This window comes from Hydra viridissima, unplaced genomic scaffold, assembly GCF_058129835.1.
Source record: "Hydra viridissima isolate aposymbiotic clone 2 unplaced genomic scaffold, HvirCarnegie_v1 scaffold_9, whole genome shotgun sequence".
NCBI lineage: Eukaryota > Metazoa > Cnidaria > Hydrozoa > Anthoathecata > Hydridae > Hydra > Hydra viridissima.
The window spans coordinates 9,022,106-9,044,988 of record NW_028324308.1 but is presented as its reverse complement, the minus strand read 5'-3'; the positions used below and the strand labels follow the sequence as shown (position 1 = coordinate 9,044,988).

At 31.9% G+C, this 22,883-nt stretch overlaps 1 protein-coding gene, 2 long non-coding RNA genes and 1 pseudogene across 3 annotated transcripts; all 4 read left to right on the top strand.

Annotated features, from left to right (window-relative positions):
* The first annotated feature begins 3,563 nt into the window (after nt 1–3,563).
* Nucleotides 3,564–6,013, top strand: LOC145186759 (uncharacterized). The gene is made up of 4 exons (XR_016455801.1): nt 3,564–3,761; nt 4,530–4,689; nt 4,803–4,946; nt 5,600–6,013. It is a non-coding gene; the product is annotated as an uncharacterized LOC145186759 (long non-coding RNA).
* Nucleotides 6,014–7,697: 1,684 nt separating this feature from the next.
* Nucleotides 7,698–9,534, top strand: LOC145180984 (uncharacterized). Its single transcript, XM_090098107.1, has one exon. It carries the CDS (start codon nt 8,015–8,017, stop codon nt 9,179–9,181), a length of 1,167 nt encoding a protein of 388 aa, XP_089954233.1. The 5' UTR covers nt 7,698–8,014; the 3' UTR covers nt 9,182–9,534.
* Nucleotides 9,535–19,293: 9,759 nt separating this feature from the next.
* On the top strand, nt 19,294–21,346 carry LOC149883894 (uncharacterized). Its single transcript, XR_016455728.1, has 3 exons — nt 19,294–19,510; nt 20,954–20,980; nt 21,126–21,346. It is a non-coding gene; the product is annotated as an uncharacterized LOC149883894 (long non-coding RNA).
* Nucleotides 19,506–20,821, top strand: LOC149883895 (uncharacterized; annotated as a pseudogene).
* Nucleotides 21,347–22,883: the final 1,537 nt, after the last annotated feature.

Below are 22,883 nucleotides of genomic sequence, written 5' to 3'. Positions count from 1 at the left end.
ATTTGATACAATTAATCTAGATAAAAAAAATAAAACATAAAGACTTTAAGAAACAGTGATAAACGGAGACTTCGGATAACAAAAAACAGTCGAACACCAAAGATCTATCACAAGCAACCGTGAATCATTAACGGTAGCAAATAAGCTTTAAACCGACGCACAGTGTAGGTATGTGTGCAAAATTTTTAAACTATTCAGCTATTTAATTATTTTACATCATTGTAAAGAGCTTTAAATCAGTATAACGATGGTGAAAATTTCATAAAAAACTAATGATCCTACTAAAAGTTATGCCCACTTAAGTGACAAAAATTCATTATAAGGAATGCTTAAGAAAACTGCAACCAACTTAAAAAATTAGCGTTCGGCTTACGGTGGTTTTATAATAGAACTTCATTGTTTAGTTTTTAGCGCATTACTTTGCCTCGGTTATATTTTTATTCAACTAATAACAGAATATGGTTTTTTTTGTGTTTTTGTGTGTAAATCATGTTTTGAATACTTTTAAAAAATCACCAATATTTTAAATAAAGTTTCATTTTTCTAAAAAAACAATTTTTTAATGAATAAAAAAGTCAAATATACAAAAGGTTCAAAAACTTAATTCCCCCCCCCCCCCCAACCTCTCCAACAGAAGAATATTTGGTACCTTTACTGCGTGCAAAAATAGAATATGAGCGTGTCATTATTTTTTAATAAAATTTGGCAGGTACATAGAAAATAGATATATAAAATTGATTCAAAAGTTAGAAAAAAAACCCATCATCCCTTCAATGTCAATTCACTTCCAGAACAGGAATGAAGTTTTCAATAGCAATGAAATCACTAAAAACGTTAGTAACTGCAAAAAAAAAAACAAATTGCAATAAACTTACAACACTCTACTTTTAAAATATTATCTAAGTCAATATAAAATTCTAAAAAAAAGACGAGAAAAATCCATCCTTACGATACCTACCTCAAGCATGCGGTGAAAAAATGGTCACAGATTTTAACTTTAAAATCGGTGCCGTAAATCGCAGATACGCACATACCTACACAGTGGGACGAAATCCTGATTTTGTGGCCAAAATTCCCAAATTACCTACATAAGGGTTTTCGAGGTCGCTGATTACGAATCTGAGGTCAGATTTAAAAAATTCAAAATGGCGGCTCCAATATGGCGGCCAAAACTGTTCATACGTTGAAAATACGAAATCTCATGTAGTTTGGTTTTCGAGGTCATTGCTAATGATTCAGGAGTTAAGTTAGAGCAAAAACATTGCAAAATTATTTTCAAATTTATACTATTAATAAAAAAACAGAAATTTGCAATTTTAATTTTATTACTTTTTTTAAAATTGGCAAAAGATTAAGTCACATATATGTAAAAAATTATTTCTTTAATCCTAGTAACAAAAATCACGTATGTCATATTCATCAATGTTCGAATCATTCGATTCGGAATCTGATGTTGAAACACTTGTATCTGAATCGAAATCGTTCCTTGCCTCTTGTCTGGTGACTTCAGGTTGTTTTAACAATTGTATAGCTTCTTGATGCAGAGATTTTACCGGTCTCTGGGGCAATTTCCTGATGCTCGAGAGAAATGGATCTGATGTTAATAAGAGCCTATTAAAAATGTCTCTCATATTCGATTCTCTTGAGCATTTTCTTGAATGATGTAATCTGAAGTTTTTAATGTCCTTATTGCGTGACTCTTTGGCATCTTCAGAAAGTTGTCCAATCGGTAAAAGGGCATACTTTACAATTTCTGCTCCATGGATCAGCAATTTATGTACAGATGTAGGCATGTAATACCACGGATATAAAGCAACAAATAAATGGGCGGTATTTACACAATAGTCTTTGAATTTTTCATCATCTATATCAAACCCGATCGAAATTACCTGCAAAATAACATGAAATCGGTGAATTAATTTTTCATCGACTCCTGTTATTTCAGCAGATATAGCAGCATTTTGAAAAAAGCGGCGCGCTGTATTTCCATCGTTAGAGCTTCCATATCCTGGCTTTGGTCGATCAACGATAAGCCCCAGTTTTATCCTAAATTGAGTCTGTATTTCTTCCTTACGTATTTTCACATTCTTTTTATCTTCCTCTCGACGAGCTTGCCACTTTTCAGTTGTTAGCTTATACGACAGATGCAAACAGCACTCGAAAAAGCGAATCCATGCATGCAATGTAGATATGCCAAATCTTAAATTATCTGTTGTAATGTCCATTTTTATAATTTTGTTGATGTCATTAAATTCTTTAGAGGAAGCTTTGCACAGGAAGCAGCGTTGTGTAGAAGTGGTACCAGTTACTGCATTACAGACTTTACCGTCTATCATCGTAAATGACATACAATAAGTTACTGAAATGGATTTTCCATTTTGTTCATTAGCATATGGTGCAAGACCCTCAATCTGCAGTTCAATGTCGGTAACTTCTTTCAATGTTGACTGTACATCTTCATGTACAACTGCAATCGTATTGGTCTGCAGAATCGCGGAGATGATGGTCTAGGATTTTTCCACACAATAGTTGCTTCACCCGTCTTGTGGTTGTTGTGTTTATAAACACTTTGACCGCTGCTTCCATCACACCCCATTTACAGTAAAGTACTAATTTTTGCAGAATTTCCGGATTTAGAGTACCAATGACATCAGCCTGAAGTTGTATAATTCTAGATGTGGTATGATCAAGTAAAGCCTGTAGTTCAATCTGTGCGCACGACTCACTAACAGTTGTGTACACAACTGATGGATAACAACGTTTTTTTGCTTTTTCTACTTCAAGGTATGATGGGTATAATTTGCATTTATGTGCTCTAGCTACATTTCTTGATAGTTGATAAGAGTGCTTTGATTCTCCTTTCTCGATCATTAAAAAAAGTGCTTCATCTGGGGTTAAAGGTACTTCATTTTGTGAACTAACAGCGGATATATAATTTGAGGCTCTTGTTGGGATTGTTAATGTGACATCTTTATCAACTTGAGCAGCATGTACTTGACCAGAAGTCCTTAAACTCATTTGCCAATTCTTCTGTAGAAAAAGTAGAACGTACTTCTTGAGTCTTTCGCCTTTTTGATCTTTCACTAGATGAAGCAAAGGATTGCGAAGGTCGCCCACATGTTCCTTTTTTATTATCACTCTTCACAATCTTCTCAGGTGTTGTGCATTCAGTATTGGATAATTTTGAAAATTGTACGGTGCCCTTCAACCATTCTTCTTTTTTTTTTCAGAAAAAAATCTTCCCATCTTCCTGCTTCCCATCTTCCTGCATCTAGATCGAAAATTTGAAAATAACTGTGATAATGACATTTCATCCTCTCTTACTTGTATCACATGCACTCTTAAAAAAGTTCAGGCAAACTCTCTCCGGAATGGTTCAGGTCGACAGATTTACCTGAACATTCAGGAAATTTACCGTATCGGTTCAGGTATTTTAGCAAACTAGCTGAACACTTAGTGTAAAACTCCTGAAATGTTCAGGCAAAAGAAGTTGCGTGAACTTTTCTACCGGAACGTTCAGGTGTTTTACCGGAAACATCAAATAAATCGCCTGAAAATATAAAATTATTTTTCCGCGCCAACAGCAATCGCCATTAAAGCTTTTAGAGGTCGCATGTGCTTGCTTTCTCTTATTTTAAAATTTTTTATTAAAAATGAGCATAAAAAAGTTGTCAGAGTCAAAGTTGGCAGAATATTTATTATCAAAAGGACTATCTATAGATGCTACAGAACATCTATAGATGCTACAGAAAAGCTTAAAAGTAAGCTATCTTTTCATATTTTTTGCGAACGTACGTAAAAGAGATGTGTATATAGTAAATTTACGTATTTATATATGTATATTTACATATATATATATTACATTTACATACATATAAATGTATATATTTTTTGCCAACGTACCTAAAAGAGATGTATATATAATAAACACATCTCTTTTACGTACGTTCGCAAAAAATATACACACATATATGTATGTAAATGTAATATATACATATGTAAATATAGAGATGTATATATACACAATGTATATACATTAGGGTGGTCCAAAATTATAAACTATTGAAATTCATTTCTCCACAAGGCTGCCTTTGTAAATATACAGATGTATATATACACAATGTATATACATTAGGGTGGTCCAAAATTATAAACTATTGAAATTCATTTCTCCACAAGGCTGCCTTTGTTCCTATTAATATTTGCAATATTGTAGCCAAATTTGAAGTAAATCTGATAATATTTAGGGGTTGCTATAAATTTTGACTTTTTGAACACTATGATAAAAAATCAAAAAAATTAAGTTTTCTAAGATGCATCTTGTATGAATTACAAGATGCATCTTTTTAATTACAAGTTACATGCAAAACCTATACGACAAAAAAATATTTAAAAATTACAAGATGATCTTGTAACTTTTAAATATTTTTTTTGTCATATAGGTTTGGCTAAAGTATTCTTAGGTTTTGCTAAAGTAAAATTAAAGAAAATGATTTTACAAGCAATCTTATACTATATTCTTATCTTAGTTTCAGAAGGATTTCTGTTGCAATTTCCCAGAGTCAAATGATTTTTTGGCTCATTGGGAGCAAATAACGCCACATGTTATTTCTTGGTCAAGGCAAAAGACAAATTTGATGGTGAAGCAGATTCTAGATGAGCTTGATATGCAAGACAACACTTCTATAGGTATCTTAGTGTTATAAAACAATATGGCAGAGTGTATTTGATATGTAAAATCATTATAATATTTTATAAATTAATAAAATGATTTCACTAACAAATTTGTTTTTTTAAAACAGGAATTGAAATGGATTTTTCATTCTTATTACTCCCCTTTATAATTAAAGTGCCATCAAAGAATAAAAGTTGTACATCAGCTGCTTAAGTTGCAGAACATTTCATTCAATTTTATCCGGTATATTGGAATAATAGATTTCTAATAGGTATAAATTTATTCATATATGCATAAATTCTTCTAATAGATATAAATATATGTTCTAAATGTTATAATAATGTTATAAATTATACATATACATTTTTCTGTATAGCAATATTAATAACATGTAAAGTTATTAAATATATTCTTGTGCATATTACTACATAATATATTAAGTATAATATTAAGTTTGTAGTAATATGCACAATAATATATATTTAATAACTTTACATGTTATTAACATTGCTATACAAAAAAATGCCCTGTTGAGAGTCGGACTATCAAAGGAAGGGAAATACATAAATATTCTGACTTAAGATAATTCCGAGTTAAGCGAAGTTCTTGGTAAACCGTGATACCAGTATCTTGGTATATATACAGATTTTCAATCCTCCTTTTACTCTCTCTCTCTCTCTCTCTCTCTTTCTTTCTCTCTCTCTCTCTATACATACATATATGTAGAGAAAATTCAAGGGGAATTGAAAATCTGTCCGACTTATCCAGGGTCTGAGTTAACAGGATTCTACTGTATGTTTAGTTATTAAATATAGTAAATATAGTATTAGTTCTAAGTTGTATGTGCTGATATTTATATTTATTATGTATTAAAATTAGATTTTTTAAATGACTTATTTTGATTTCCTTACTGTGTCTAAATAGGCATCAACTCTGATGGAAGTTGTGATTCAAATTCTTACTCACAAGCATCCTTAAGTCATAGCTTTGGGTACTCATTGCTTTGTCAAACAATTATTTATTGTTACAGAGTGTCGAGCTATTCCTGTCAACAGATGTATATCTTATGCTGTGGACATATTAATTAAAGTTTATTTTTTAATGAACATGGAGTATGCGGAACAATGTAGCCATATATTGTACTTTTTGCAACATACCGCGTTAGGTTACCAAGATGAAACGCATCTATCGAGAGGAGCCAGTGACTTGTCGCTTTATCTTAGACAAAAAAGACTTAATTAATTTTCATATGCTGAAACATTTATATTTTAATAACTATTTCCTATATTGCTTTGTTAAGCGTAAATTTGTAATAATTATAAATTTAAATATATTGACTTTCTGAAAATCAAATATCGTTTTTACGTCTAAACCGAGTTCATTTATAATCACAATTTGGCATTTTACTGAATATTTACTCTTTTCAGGCAAAATACCTGAACTACTTCGTGCCGTATGGAACCAGACGAACATTCAGGTAAAATACCTGAACCTGAACTGGTTCAGGTTCAGGTATAATACCGGAACCGAAAAAGTTCAGGTTCAGGTAAAAATCCTGAACCAGTTCAGGTTCAGGTATTTTACCTGAATGTTCGTCTAGTTCCATACGGCACGAAGTAGTTCAGGAATTTTGCCTGAAATTTCCATCATTTTACCGGAACTTTTTTAAGAGTGTGTTCCGTTTTTTTGAAAATTGCATCTGTCAAAACATCAATGATGAATTTAAATTCATTTTTTAAACTGTCTTTCACCATAAAGAATATATCTTTTCTTGAAAATTCCATATTTGAAGATTTGGAAGACTCTGTAAAAAAAAATACAGTAATAACTGCTGAAAGTTCTTTGAGGACTATTTTATAAAACTTTGAGATTATCATAAAACGGAATTAGAAGTAACTTTTAAAGCATATATTTAAAATAAAAAATTATTGCATTAAAATGTAATTAGTGCCATTAAATAATGTTAATTCACTAATTTCCATGACCATTAATGCGTGGTGCGACATTAATCTATTAACGTAGTTTAATGTCGCACCACGCATTCCTCCATAAAAACTAGTCTCACTATTAAAATGGCACTCAATGGCAGCCAGTTTTTTAACATGTTATATTTAACACTATACACTATCAGTTCCTTGTCAAAAGAAGGTGGATAACCGCGGGTAAATTTTTAAAACGACATTAGAAAATCGATTTCAGATAAAAAACTTAAAATTTTTTATGTTTACTTGTCGCGCGATTTAAATATGAAAAAAATTAAAATTAGCTATAACAGTGCATAACCATATATTTTACATGCCTCCAGAAAGTGATTCCATTTTGCCGAATTCCAATTGAAATAGTTTCTTCAGTTTAACAGCACTTTAAAACAGGCAAGAATTTTTCGACGTGTCCACTTGTTTAGTGCGTACCGAACGGAGGCTAAATGTCAGCTGACGCCCAGGCCACCCTAGAGCAGGTATATACCTGCCCTGTTCGGAATTTTGTTCTAGGACTATCTGTAAACAAGATCTGAACGTAAAAAGGCGAAAATGTAAAACTCAAAAATTTGACTTTTGGCCACGAAATCGGGATTTCGTCCCACTGTGCGACACACTTAGGAGTATTTGACGATTTTAGCTGGCCAAAATTGGAATTATTAAAAGTGGCCGTACCCACTTAATTACCTACCCTTATTATCTCTCGATAATGGTCACTTAATGAGCAGTTAATAGTTTGGTTATAAAAGTAGTAATTGGAACTACACAGTCTAGTTAAATATCCGATCTATAACTGCGTGGTTAATTTTATTTACGAGCGATTTTAGTGGTGTTTATTGAAACTGTGTACAAGTGTTTACAACAGAAGTTTTACAGTGTTATATCATGGATGAATCTATGACAGGTATGTACATTATTTACTCTTACTACCGTTTTGAAATATTAATTACCACAAAAGTTATGTACCATGACACTTAGCATTTTTTTAACGAATTTTAAAGTAAATTTTGACTTTAAAAGTGAAAAAGTTGTAGTGCGCATTGAAACCCTCTTATTTTTTTTTGTTTTTCTATGAGTTTATACCACTAGCTATTTAAAAATCTTAATTTCAACTGCCTGTTGATGCCATCTAAATTTTAATCATGTTCTAAGCACATCAAGGTCCAAGAAGAATTTTTCAACTTAATTTTTTTTTCTAGATTGGTCATCAGGAATGCAAACAATCTCTCGTTTGGATTTCTACAACAGTATTCAGCAGCAGGAGGCTCCAAATTTCAATGAAAAAATGGACTAAGCTGATCAAAATTTGTTATCAAGAAATCAATATACCGAAGAACTAAAAACAGTATACAAGCGTCAAATGTCGAGGTTTAAAGCTATTTTTAGAAAAATGTGGTCGTCTTCATCCAGAACTCATGAAATATTTATTAAGAAGCATGGTCCTTGGCTGCAAGGGAGTTTCCAAATACCGGGTACCCCATCCACTCCATCATCAGCAGGACGACCAAGAAAAAGTTTTGTCGATTCTAGTGAACGTTCAAAGAGGAGAAAAACAGAACAGCTCAGGAAAGATGTGGAACCAGAAGCTATTGTTTTTGCAGCTGAAACTTGTTTGACAACAAGTGGCAAAAGAAGTGCTGCAACCGTCCTCAAAGATCTTAAAACATCTCCCAAACAAGCGGGAAAGTATAAAAAAGCCTATCGCAGCAGTCTTGAACCTACAAAAAAATCATTGACACCGTTAGAGGCTCTTTTAATATTTACTGACGCAGGCCTAACAAAATCTCAATATGAAATCGTACGTACAAGTGACAAGAAGCAATGGCCCTGCTACAGTATTTTGGTCGAAGAAAAAAAAACATGCTATCCTGATCCTGATTCGTTCACCGTCACAGAAAGTTTAGCTGAAGTAGACTTACAAAGTCTGTTAAACCATACTGCCGAAAGATTGGTGTTGTATTTAGAAGAAGTTATCAAGACTCTAACGGAAAGTGGGCGTAAACATATGAAATTATCTACGAAATGGGGTTGTGATGGCTCCCAGCAGACACAGTTTAATCAAAAGTTTGAGGATGACTCTAATTCTGATGCCAGTATATTTCAATGCTCAATGGTTCCATTACAGCTAACTTGTGGAGTAAATAAAAAGGTTATCAGGCAAAACCCTACAGCATCGTCTCCAAGGTTTTGCAGGCCAATTCGAATTAGGTTCATAAAAGAAACTGCTGATGTAATAGCTGAAGAAATTGCTTACATGGAAAACAAAATTGCAGGCTTGAAACCAACTCAACTTCAAGACATAGCAGTAGAACATGTGATGATGTTAACTATGAATGACGGAAAAGTCTGTAACGCAGCAACCACCACTAAATCGACCATGCGATGTTATATTTGTGGAGCAACATCAAGACAATTTAATGATTTGGACAGAACATGTGTTGATAATCAAAGCAGCTACAAATTTGGACTATCCATTCTGCATGCTAGAATACGGTGTTTTGAAAGTCTCCTTCACCTATCATATTAATTGCCTGTAAAAAAATGGCAGAAAAGGCTGAATGAAGATGAGAATAAACTCATCTCAGATAGGAAAAAGAAAATCCAAGATGAATTCAAGAGCAAAATGGGCATTCTTGTCGACATACCTAAGGTTGGATTTGGGAATACCAATAACGGCAACACAAGCAGGAGATTCTTCAACGACCCGGAAACATCTGCAGATATCACTGGAGTAGACTTCCGTTTAATTTCCAGAATGAAAATTATCCTAGAAGTAATTTCCAGTGGCCACAAGATTGATGTAGAAAAGTTCAGACAGTATACTTTGGATACTGCAAAGCTTTATGTTGAACTATACCCCTAGTGTCCAATGACTCCAATTCTGCATAAAGTTTTAGTACATGGTCCTGATATAGTAGAGAATGCGCTTTTTCCAATTGGACAATTGTTGGAAGAGGCTGCCGAAGCCAGAAACAAACATTTCCGGGAGTACAGACTTAGCTATGCTAGAACATTTTCTAGAAAAGATTGTAACCAAGATATCATTAATAGGTTATTGTTAACATCCGACCCTCTGTTGTCCAGCATTGGGAAAAAGAAACACAAACTTACAAAGCCTTTTTCAAAAGAAGCTGTGGAATTGCTTCTTCCTGGAGAAGTCCAAGACTTCGACACTGAAAACAACGAAAATGAAGAATTTTCTGACAATGACGAAGTGGAATCTTATTAAATATCAAAATATAGTATGTTATTTACCATAAACAAGTTTGAAAAATAATATATCATTTATTTCCTCAAATCCTATTGAATAGAATAAAATGTAATCCCTAAAGTACCCATCTTTCCCCTATATTGAACGCCACTGGCTTGGATTTGTACAAAAAACATTTAATTTACAATTTCTTGTCATATGGTAAAGTTTTCAGCTGTTAAAATGAGAGAAATAATTTTGGCCAGCTAAAATCGTCAAATACTCCTACGTGCGACAGTCGGCAGTCCATTCAAAATTATTTATTCTACCAAAAGCGTGTTTTATTGGTTGATTTGACACGTGAAATTCTTAGCCAATGAAACGGACTTTCGGTAGGATAAGAATTTATTTTTGACTACCGACTTTCGGTAGGCTGTCCACGGCGTAAAAAATAACATTTTGTACTTAATATTTTTATTAAATACTATATCCATTAATTACATATATGTATTAAATAATCCTAGAAGGAACCCCTGAGTTGTGTGTACTCACAGCACTCAGCTAATAGTTCATGCAGCATGTACATATCTGGTATCTTGCTACAAAAATTGAAAATATAAAATTTGTCAAAATTGTAAGTAGACACCACTGCCGCTTACCATACAGTCATGTTATCAACCTTCTACACACTGCATTGGGTAACTAAGAACTAAAAGGTACGTAGATTATGCATAAATATTATTTCATCGTAAATTGCACTTAAAAAGTATATCGAATATTTTGTACCTTAGTACTAAATAATTACTTTAATTGTCTGATTTTTTTAGAAATCATTTCATTTCTATAAAGTCATTAAAACTTTATTTTATAGTCTAGTTTTCCTTTCAAAACTCTATTTATTTACTTTAATATTTCTGTAAAAAGCCTTATAAAATGTACATCGATCACCACTAAGAGCTCCGATTGCCGCCATCTTGGGAGGCCAATTTTGGCTTCAATTTTTTTTGAAAAAGGCAATTGAATACGCTATCCAGTTATATTTTGAGATCAGTGCCTTTTACTTATGCAAGATAGTGCAGCTGGCTATCATAAAAATTATTACTTCTGGACACCAGCGTGTAACTTTGCATAGTGATAGTGGACGGTATGAGCTACAAAAAAATAGCGAGACACAAATTTTTTATGCATCTGGAAACGTTTTACAGATGAATTATTCAAAATGGTCAATGGCGGCCATTTTGAATGTATTTAAATGGTAATAAATGTAGAACCAGTAGTGGTATCCACTTCAAATAAACGTCGATTTGTTCTAAGAGAAAAGTTACATAAAACTGACTGGAACAATTTTTTGAAATTTCAAGATGGCTGCCATCGGCCATCTTGAAAGTTTTCAAACAGTCATAACTTTAGAACTAGTAGTGACATCCACTTAAAATAAACGCCGTCTTGTTCGATGATGTAAAAAGAAACTCATACTTATATGGAAATGAATAAGTAATAATACATTAAAGTTCATGATACATACATACTTCGTTAATTAAATTGTTAAATGTACTTGGTTCTTGCCAATAAAAACTACTGACAATGATTTCGTTCACTTGTCAACAGCAACAACCGAGTATAACCGATAAGAAATAAAGCATCAGGATTCCAAGGTTTTTGTAATTCTCCAGTTAATGAAAGACATCTGTTGAAACATAAATCATCAAATAACGGTTATTCTATGGCTTTGCTTATCATCAAATTACAATAATGTCACATTTGTTACCTACATACTCACAGTATTCAAGCAATGCACTTCAAGTAAGTTGCAGTAAATACTAAATGAAATCAATTAAAAGATAACAGTCATAAAGGACTATGACAATGTCAGTGGGTAAGGAAGGAGCTGACAATATGCAGAGGAAGCATCTTAAAATAATGAGGTCTTGGTATCGTTAACAATTATGGAAAAAAAACACACTGGAATGCTGATCAAACAATAACATAACTCATCATTTTTATATTGAAAATATAAGACAAATCTCAAAGCTTGTTAGATGTGTTAAAATTAAGAATTAAAAAGTGAGCAAGCATAGGTCGCCAATAAGAAATAAACGAACTTCTTTAGTGTAAAGGTAAAGTATAATAGCTGTATTGTAAACAGAATAACGTTTTCAAGTATTTACATATTTACAATACACTTTTGGATTACGATTCGTCATGGAAGAAATCTGGAGAACATGGTCAAATTCCGGGTCTTCTTCAACTTCTTGCTCTTCATATGAATCACCATTTGTTTCTTTGTAACAATAGCTGTTACATGCACACAGCTTAATGCATGGTAAACCATGTCATTTACATGAACAGTTTTTACACTCAGTTTTGCACGAACAACGAATTAGTTCCTGACAATGTCGAGAAACCTCCGGCAGAGTGCACCAAAGTGGTGTATAGCAGTCATCAGCAGTATCTTTCCATCCCCATTCAATTGGTATATACCTGGTGTAACAGCAGACAAGCATTGTTTCCATAAATGTGCCTACAGTGCTGCTCTCTTTGTGTCCTGCAGAAGAGCGTCTGCAGTCGGCGGAATGTTTTCAATTGCTCTATTCTTTATGGTGTAGAGGATACGGCGGCATTCGTTAACACCAGCAGCGGTTGATGATTGATTGTACATAAATACTACAAATCGCTCAATGGCCTATCATTGCCCTCTCAGTTAAGATATCATTTTTTTAAGTCTGACGTTGAAAGATTGTCAAATGCAGCATCAACTACTCGGTAGTTCATCTACGCTTTCCATGCCGTACGTTTTCCAATCCCATAGTATGTTGTTACTGTGTCACATCCGGTGAAGGCAAGGAAGAATGGTAAATTTGATGATACACCATCTGGAATGTGTTGATGTAGATGGTGAACTCCTATCATTTAGACGAATGATAGGTCGAATGACCTTTCCAACTCCAAAATCAATCCAAATCATTAGACGAATGATCCTTTTCCAATTCCAAAATCAATCCACAACTCTTTCACTCCAATCATCTGGCTAAACACAGAGAGAGCTATAACGACCACATTGGAATCCACAGTGCGTATAGTTATAGTTAAGTTGCCTTTTTTCAGTGCATGATTAGCGTTGAGCAAAAGACGGCCATCTGCCTCTTCAGCACTACATGGCGATATAGACGATGCATCTAAATTTTGTTGACTGGCACATGCAGTTTCTTCAATGGTACAAACGATAACTTTTCCAACTACGGATTGCGTTAAAACGAATCTGGAAATAAGGCCGAACAGTTGAGTCTTATTGAAGTCCACAGATAGGAATTTGTCAAACTTTTTTGGAATAAGTGTACCCATTGTGACGTTTATGCGTTGCCCAAATCCATGATCTTCCCGTGTTTCGGACTTCAAGCTTTTTGGGACATACCGATCAAAAGCAATGTCAAGGCGCTGCACGGATCTCAGAAGTCTGTCCACGAACACATTTTCGCAGTCAGAGAATGTCTTTGACGATCTCGGGTGAAGCATGTGTACGAGTGCTGCACCATCAACAATCAGAGCAGAAACCTTATAGTCAGGGTTGAAGTGTTGTTGTTTCTCGCTACCATACTGTTCCAAACAAATGAGGACATCTGATTTGCTGGTGGCCTTACGCTTCCTTCCGAATTCAGAAATTGACGGCGGATAATGGTTGTTTTCGTGTGAAAAGAAATCCTCGACATCACCAACACGATTTTGACTTGCTACATACATTTTACAAAAGTAGTTGGAGTCATGTTTAAGATCAGTGATTTTAGTTTTATGTTTGGAACCTGAAATTTTCAAACTGTGGAACAATTCAAATTTGTTTCTTTTAAAAGGCTCATGGATTGGCTAATAAAATATGAAAAAGTAAAAACAATATAAAATCTTGTTATGCCGAGTTTTCCCAAATTTTCGAATGTTTTCTTTCCTTTGTCATTCATTTTTAAACTTTTTTTGTTTACTTTTTTTTTCGTTACTTTTGTAGTTTACTTTATATTCTTTCAAATAGTTCGTTCTTTTTTCTTCTTTTTAGATATTTCGTTTTTTCTTTTTAATTGATTTTATTTTTGAAAAACTAAAGGAAAATTTCTCCTGATTTATTGATTTCTTTTTTTCTTTTTTCACTCTTTAAAAAATTATTTATAGTCGTTAATAAAAAGCGTCCACCATTTGCGATGTCATTGAAAAGTTCAATCGTTAACAACCTGCCATGTTTGTGTTTATTCGTCAGTTATTCGTCCGAATCACTGATCTCAAAATATAACTGGTAGCGTATACGAAAAAATTTTTTGAAGCCAGTTTTGGCCTCCCAAGATGGCGGCGGAATTAAGGAATGGTGATATGAAAATTTAGAAACTGATGATAATCAAGTTTCATATCTTAAGCTCAAATATTGATAAATATATAATTTTCTAATAAAAATCTAGTTTTTTTGTTTAACATAAGATTTTTTTCATAAAAATAGCGGAATATTACATATTTACATAAATTTCAAATATAAATATTTTTTTATTTAACAAAACATATTCTTACAATAAGTTGCTCTATATTAACTTTCTGTTTTTCGTTTTTTAGAATATGATAAAATAAAAATTCTCAGTAAAACTAAGTACAAATTTTAATTTTAATTTGCTTAAATTTAGTTTGTTTAATAAAAGTAAAGAAAAAGTATTTGTTTGCTTGTGCAGAAATCTCAAGTTTCAAATAGTTAGCATTTGTTATATAATTTATGTACCTTTTAGTTCTTAACTACCCAATGCTGTGTGCTAGAAGGTTAATAACACAACAGCATGGTAGGCAGCTGATTTTATTTTTAAGATAAAATGTTTTTTAGGCATTAGTTCATCAGATAGGCACTAAAAAATTATAAATGCTGCATGAACTATTAGCTGAGCACTGTGATTACACACAACTCAGAGGTTCCTTCTAGAGTTATTATATATATATATATATATATATATATATATATATATATATATATATATGAAATATCATATCATATCATAAAAGTATTTTTGATTGGTTTTTGAATAGGATAAGTTTTGTTAACTGCTTCCTAAGCTTTTTTCCAGTTATTTTGGCAGTTTGCACGCCGAATTCAACAATCTTAATAGATTATTCTGGCATATGAAGGGTTGTAGTCGGCTAGAAAGCACTGTTCAAGAACATTTTTTAAGAAATCATCCTAAAGCAAAAGATATAAAGCCAATTGTAAAAAAAAGAAAAATGAGTTTATAAAATTTTACAAATATTTTTGTAAAAGAATTTTAAAATTAGTTGAAAATTTGTTATAAATTTTAAAAGTTTAAAAGAAAAACAAATTCCTAATTTAAATTTCATTTTCAAATTGACCTTATTGATTTTAATCCTTAAGCATAAATATGCTAACCTTACATTTTTTTTAGTCAAAAAAATAAAATAATTTTTGCCTAACGTTATATAAATTGTCTCGATTTAAAAAAATGACTGGTGAAGATGATTAACATAAAATTTTTCCTTATAGTATTGAGAATAAGAATATAGTTTTAATTTTTATCCATGAAATTTTCAGTCGCAAGATATTCTTTAAATAATTGAGGGGATGCTGTTTTTTTTTCACCTAAAAACTTAATTATTTTAAACAAAAAAATCTCTTACTTTACGACTTATTATTATTTATTTTTTTTAAATTTAATAAAGAGCTTATCAATTATATAATTTAAAAACTTTTTATTTTTTTGATTGCGAAGACTAAATAGACATTTAGAAAGGAAATCACTAAAGTTTTAAGTTTTTACGGAAAAACTGCTCCGCCATTTTTTAAAAATTTTTTATATAGTGTAATTTGATGCGCATGCTCACAATGACATCCTACGCTTAAATCACCGTGTTTTGTGGATCGAATTCCTTTGCGAATTACTTCGCTTTGCGGATTGCTTCAATTAGTGGATTGGTCCGATAAAATTTATATTGTTATATTTCTTCTACTTAAATGTTAACAGAAATAAAAATAGAAATAGAGATAAAAACTAGTTTGAAAAATTGTTACGTTCATTTCAATAATTAAGGCAAATAATTAGTTCTTTTATAGAAAACTTTATGCATGCCTCTAAAATATCATTTGTTGTTAAGACTAATATTAAGGAAAATTTTCAAGTAGCCTAATAATTAGTTCTTTTTCGGAAACTGTTTGTATGCATCAAAAATCACCTTTTATTAAGGCAAATATTAAGGAAATATCGAGGCAAATATTTCATTAAAAAGTCTGTTAACCGAAAATGTGATTTGATCCGTGTTTTCGAATTTTTAATACGAAAAGTAATCCTTATTAATAATCTGATCCATTTTTGTGGATTTTAATTTCAATAAATAATCCGAAATATTCGTCCGATCCGATTCGTTTCTTTTTTTTTTTATTTCACTTTGTTTTTCTTTTCAGATGCCAAAGCTGTATAATATTTGGGAATTCTTCAACAATGTGGAGGAAAACAAGACAAAATGCAAGGCCTGTGACAAAATATACTTAATCAATAAAAGCACCACAAGTCCTTTAAGGAGCCATTTGAAAAGAGTCCACTTGAATTTATATAAACAATTAGAAAGGAAAGACAAGCAAAAATCAACAATACCAGACATTTTGATGAGTTTGCCTCTGAAGACTCAGATTTTGAACAAACACAAGAAAGAGGAAAAAAGAGGAGATGTCCACAGATACAAAAAGATACACCAGCATCGCCACAGCCTGGACCAAGTGGAACTTGTGGCACTTCCAACACACAGACACGGCAAAACAGAAAATAGGCTACCAAACCTGAATGGGAAGTTACTGACATCAATCAAATAAGAACTGTTGTTGACATTACTAAATGGGTGATTGAGGACAATCAACCATTTTCTATTGTAGAAACTGACGCATTCACCCGGATAATGAAAACTGAAACCAACGGTCAGTTCAGAGCCATTACAGCAAAGAATATATCCACAAAATACATTCCTTTCCTTTTTAAATTCATCAAGGAACAAGTAAAAAACATTTTCAATACAGACAAGTGAAATCTTGATGGAGTGGCCGTTACATCCGACGTGTGGACCACTGATCACACCAATTTGTCTTTCATGAGCCTTACACTCCACTATATAGATTCAAAGTTCCAATTAAAGCGCTTCTTGGTAGAAATGTCCTACTTCCCCGAACAACATACTGGCGACAATATTGCCAAGAAGCTCAATGAATCTATCAACAAACTTGAACTTGATTTTGGAGTCAAATCCTGGATAACAGTCGACGGTGCAGCTAATGTCCAAGCAGGTGTTAGGAAATCAATTGGGGTTCAAAGTGCAATTTGGTGTGTCAACCACCGTCTAAATCTAGTTGTCAGTGGTGCTGTCGATGATAAAAGATGTCCAAAATGGTCAATTCTGACCTCCATCAAATGGAGTCTGTGGTGGATCTTCTTCCGGCGATGCATTCTTTAAAGAATCCGAACCCTTCTGTTTCTGGAGGTTGTAAGTTGACAGATTTTTTACCAACAGATGATGAAGTGGAATCTATTCAATCTGTCATCCGGCTTCTGAGAGGCTTCTCAGAATTCTCTGAGAAATGCAGCAGCGAAAAGAATGTTAGCATCTGTTCTGTTATTAATTGCCTATACAGCATCAGAGAAAGATGAGCAAGGGAGATGATCAAGCCAAAAACCGAGGTGTCATCAGAGCTTGCTCACAACTTCAATGAAGATCTAAACAAAAGATTTGAAGGGGAGTTGATGAATATTGAATTCTCTATAGCTCATTTTTTTAGATCCTAACACAAAGGGCATGTGCTTTGTGGATGAGGGGGAAAATTTTGAAGTAGTCAAAACTGCAGTAAAGAAAGCTATGGAAGAACTGTCAAAAAAAGAAACTTTGGCTAGCCAAAGCACTCCTTCCCCTTCAATGTTGGATGATGAAGATGATGACGACTTTGATTTCACTGAACAACTGAGGAAGAAAGTGTTTGGTGCAAGTTACATTAATCCTGGAGGTGAAACAAGCACCAAGAAAGTCATTTCTGCTGAAACTGAGGGGTATTTGAATTCAAAACCAGTTCCAGAAAATACAAATGTACTGGAATTCAGGAAACAAAACCAGTATATTTACCCAATAATGTCAAGGCTGGCCAGAAAAAACCTTTGTATACCTGCTGCATCATCAACATCTGAAAGAGTTTTCTTAACAACAGGGAATATATACAGCTCTAGACGAACCAATCTTTTAATCTCAAAGGTTGAGATGTTGGTATATATGAAAGAAAAAACTAAGCAACTCAGCAAAATTCAAGACATTGTGTGGCCAGGAAATGAGTTTAGGAAAAGATTAACTTTCAGTGTGATTTTGACTTTTTTTATTTCTTAACAAGGTAATCATTTCGTTTGATTGTATATTTGATTATTACAAATAAATAGAAATGAATTTAATTTCAAAAGGATTTTTTATTCTGAATCCATATAAATCCGTAAAAATAATACCGGTTCGGATTCCAATTCAAAAAAAATTTTTCGAATTGCAATCCGATCCAAAAGTATCGAATCGGATTGCAATCCGATCCGAAAGTTTCGAATCGGATTGCAATCCGAAAAAATTTTAACGAATTTTTTTCCGATACATTATTTTCGGATAAAATCAATCCATAAGTAATTTGAACCGTTTAGCATAGATAATTCGGTGCAAAATCCGCAAACCGATAAACAGTAACAAATCGGCGGTCTGTAATAATAACCCATTTGCTTTTGTCAAATGAAAATTAGTTTATATATAGCTGGTAAATCATACCATGTTGATAATAATTACTTAGTTATTTTTGCGGTTTGCCATAAATTGGCTTTGCTAAATTCTTTAAAACTGTGACAAATTATTTTTTTCTTTATTGTATTTACATTCATTTTATGTATAAGTTATTTATCCTTAGCTGTATATATTTCTGTTGTTAAACATAAAAATAAAAAATTTTATATTATTCATAAACTGGAAGTCTACAGCAATATGATAAATGGAGTAATTCCCTGGACATGAAACCATTGTGCTCCGAGTTGCTACAAATCTAGTTGATATTTTGTATTATTTATTATATCTCTAGCTATACATGTACTAAAGTAGTTAAGTATATGATCTCAATTTCTATATCATCATTAGTGTTATTTCTTAAAATATTAAGAATGTCTAGCTATATAAAATTAAGCTTAAAGCTTGTTTATATTGCTGTCATCCTGAATAATTAGAGAGCTTACGACATGAAAACTGCAACGGCAACGAAGACGACAATGGTCTGGATCGAGCGGTTACGACTTGCAGTTGCGGTATTCAAATAAAATTAGTTACGAATTTCCGCTGTCACGTTAAATAAGTAGCCCGTTAAAAAAGCAGACAGATGGCTCTGCGCATGCGATAAGCATGCGCAGATATGATGTTAAGTTTCCGTTAGGTAGGTGAAATTTATCGTTAAATAAGTAGCCTTGTTCCGTTAGGTAAATATTCAAAGTTACTCAAATTTCTAATTTACAAGTCAAGAATTTAATTTGAAAAATGCTTGTTCATAACTATTCTGTTGAAGATGTTAAACAATATCTCTCTGATGTAAGGATGAAATATTACAAATCAGAGCTTAAATCTTTTTTAAAGTATGCAAAAAATTCAAACTATGTGGTATGTAAACATTGCATTATACTTTGTTGAATAAATAATTATTTTCATTGAATTAAATCTAAATTTTTACATACTTTAGATGGTAAATTGCATTATGTATAAAGCCTTATTTATCAGAAAAACAAGCATTGTCCACCCAATTGATTTTAAAAGAGCATGATTATTGTCTTAAAATGACTAAACAATTAATTGAAAAAGATGATTTAAAAATAATCTTAAAAAAATCCAGCAAGAGAAAGCATCCAACTTCTCTAACTGATGCAAGTGTATTTAAATCCAAAAGATTGGTTTGTCCTGCAATTTCTGTAGATAATTTTAATTCAACATTATCAGCACAGTCAGTCAAGCTGTGCATAGATGTTTTAAAACATCTATCTTGTTGGCTTGATGATACTTTAATTGATATTGCACAAAGCTTTCTTTCACATCAGTTTCCTGAAGTAGGTGGATTTCAAAGTTCTTGGATTTTTAATTCAAAAAAACTTTGGTGTTTAAACTATTTCTGGAAAGTTTGTTCAGATACTTAATGTTAGAAATTCGCATTGGGTTCTAATAAGTAATTTAACATCTAAAAATGGTTCTAATTCTGTTCAGTATTATGATTCACTGTTTAATAGATTTAATAAAAGCACTGTTCCATTACTGGTACACAGAGTTGCACGATCGTTGTTAATAAATGAATGTATTTCTTCTTTGAATGTGGAGGTCATAAGATGTCAAAAGCAAGACAATGGAAATGATTGTGGGCTTTATGCTATTGCAAATGCTACTGCTTTATGCAATGGTTTTGATTCAAGTTTAGTTATCTGGGATAAAATTAGTATGAGGTCTCATTTCCTGCAGTGTATTGAGAGAAAAAAAAACGGAGATATTTCCTTACATTTCTTTATCATATGGTAAAAAAGTATGCTCATTATCATTTCAATGTGATAATTTCTATCACTGCAATAATAATTTTTTAAAAAACCTTAATAAAAGTTAGATATTTGATTTATTAATTTTTGTTTTGTGAGCATAATGGCTTGAAATCTTTTTGTTAAATACATAAAAATATTTTCTTAACAAAAACTTATTTTAAACAAAAACTAATTTTAAGTGTCTTTAATTGATTCGGTTTTAGATTAGAGTTATTAGTAGAGATACAGCAAGTAGAGTTACAAGTAGTAGTTATAACTTAGAGTTAGAACTAGAGTTATAAGTAGTAAAGATGGAACTAGACTAGAGATTACTCAATTTTATATTAGAGTTTATTGTAGAGTTTTTTAAATTAGATTTATTATGATAATTTAATTATTTTAAAAAAAGTTATTACTATATTTTAAATTCTAGTTGTATCATCACTCTAACTATTAAGTAAAAGTTATAATTAATAAATATAAATTATAAATATAAAAAAGTTAAAAATAGTTTTCTAATAATATTTTTTCTTATATTTCACTTTAGATTGCCTGGTTACATTTCAGGTTACAAGTACTTTTTTAAATTTAAACATAATTGTCTTTTTTGTTTGTTTTATCTGTCAATTTATTATAATTAATGGTAAATAATTCTGACTATAATTATAATGAAAACTTTCTTCTTCTTCTTTTTTTTTTTTTTTTTTTTTGAGTTTTAGGTACGACAACTTAAGCTCTTATGGCTAGGAGTAATTAAAGAAAAAGATTCCATCGCTTATGTTAAAAGTATATTTGATAGGTAAACCTCGATCCCTGTTGTTTATTTGAGAAGGCAAACAACCGAAAATCTAGGAGAGGTATATTTAAATGGACACAAGTTTAATAACAATACAAAGTTGAATGTAAATTTATTTTGGAAAATAAATTTTTAACAATTTAATGTTATCATGTCTTTTTTTTTACATTTCTCATTTTGTCTCCATGTAATTGTAATCTTTTACATGTTTTAATCGCTTACACATTATCCCATGTAAGTGTGTTTGGACGGTTTGAGATCATATTTAGATCAAAACCTAGAACTCGTTAAATTTCAAACCCTTAACTCGTTTTTCAGATCAGAAATAGATTCCTAGGTTTATTAAGTGTAATAGACTTTAAACTTTTTACACTTATATGAAAATTTTCATCAGCAGAAAATTTATAGATTAAGCTGCTTTTTAAAAAAATTTTTTAATTAAAATAACTCTTAGAAATACTATTACATTAACCCTTTGAGGTCTTTAAAAAAAATTTTTTTTTGCCTATCAGGTCCAAATTTTTTTTTTACTTATTGACCTTAAATATAACAGAAAATATATGTTTGACCCATGGCTTTTCTTTATTTTTTACAAAAAATAGGTTTTTAGTGTAGCACTAAATTGTTTAATTTTTATTCTGCCAAAAACACTATGACCTAAGTGCAAGTACTAAACAAGAAAGAAAAAACAAATATATGTACAAGCTTGTTTTTATTCTTAAGTAAATTGCAATATTGACTTTGGATATCCTATTTTACATGAAACTCAGTCTCTGTATGGTAAAGTTCAAAACAATCAGTAGGGTGTAGTCCTGGTTTTCTAGTGCAGGTTTTACAATAGTACACGGTTTTTTTTCTACCACCTTGTGTTTTTCTGTCACTGCATACTAAACAGTCTTTGGCATTATTACTTGGAACTTGTGCAATAAAATGTGGCTTTTGGTTGAGGCGCTCATTATCATCTAGTGATGATCGCCTTCCTTTTCGTTCTTGAATGTTACGAACTGTTCCTACTAATTGCTCAATGAGGTTTTGTCTGTAGGTTAGGTGTCGAAGTTTGTTTTTACCATTGCTTTCACAAAACTTATTGAACAATATATAACTGTTTACAACTGCAACTTCCAACAACCAGAAAAATATTTTTCTCCACCATTTTAAAGACTTGCGTAGAAATGAATAGCTGGAACAATAGTGATCAGCTCGATCAACAGCTCCCATATGTTTCGAATAATTTACAATAACAGTTGGTTTATCAATGTCTACAATACCTTGTTTTGTTCTTTGTTTTGCAACTTCAGTTGTTGAATCATGGAAAGTACTCAGCATCAGAACTTGTCGCCTGTCCTGCCATGCCAAAACCATAACATTGGAAGAGTGTACATATGCAGAAACTTCGTGCTTCTTTAATTTGAGTTTTTTTATATCTTCAGGTAACTGTTTTCTATTTTTCATTATTGTTCCTGTAGTTTGTATGCTCATTTTGAGGAGTTCTTGTGCAAGAGGAAAACTAGTATATAATCTGTCAGTGAATAAGTGATAACCACTACCTTGGGCAACCTCTAAAAGCTCATCACACAAATGCAACACGATTCGACTTGTAAACTGCATCATAGGTCTTGCCAAACTTTCAGTAGTGCAATTACCATAATACGGTTCAAAGAAACTAATATAACCTGTTTCA

Excerpts from the sequence above, each read along its gene's own strand:
- LOC145180984 (XM_090098107.1), top strand. The coding sequence starts at position 8,015 with ATGTCGAGGTTTAAAGCTATTTTTAGAAAAATGTGGTCGTCTTCATCC.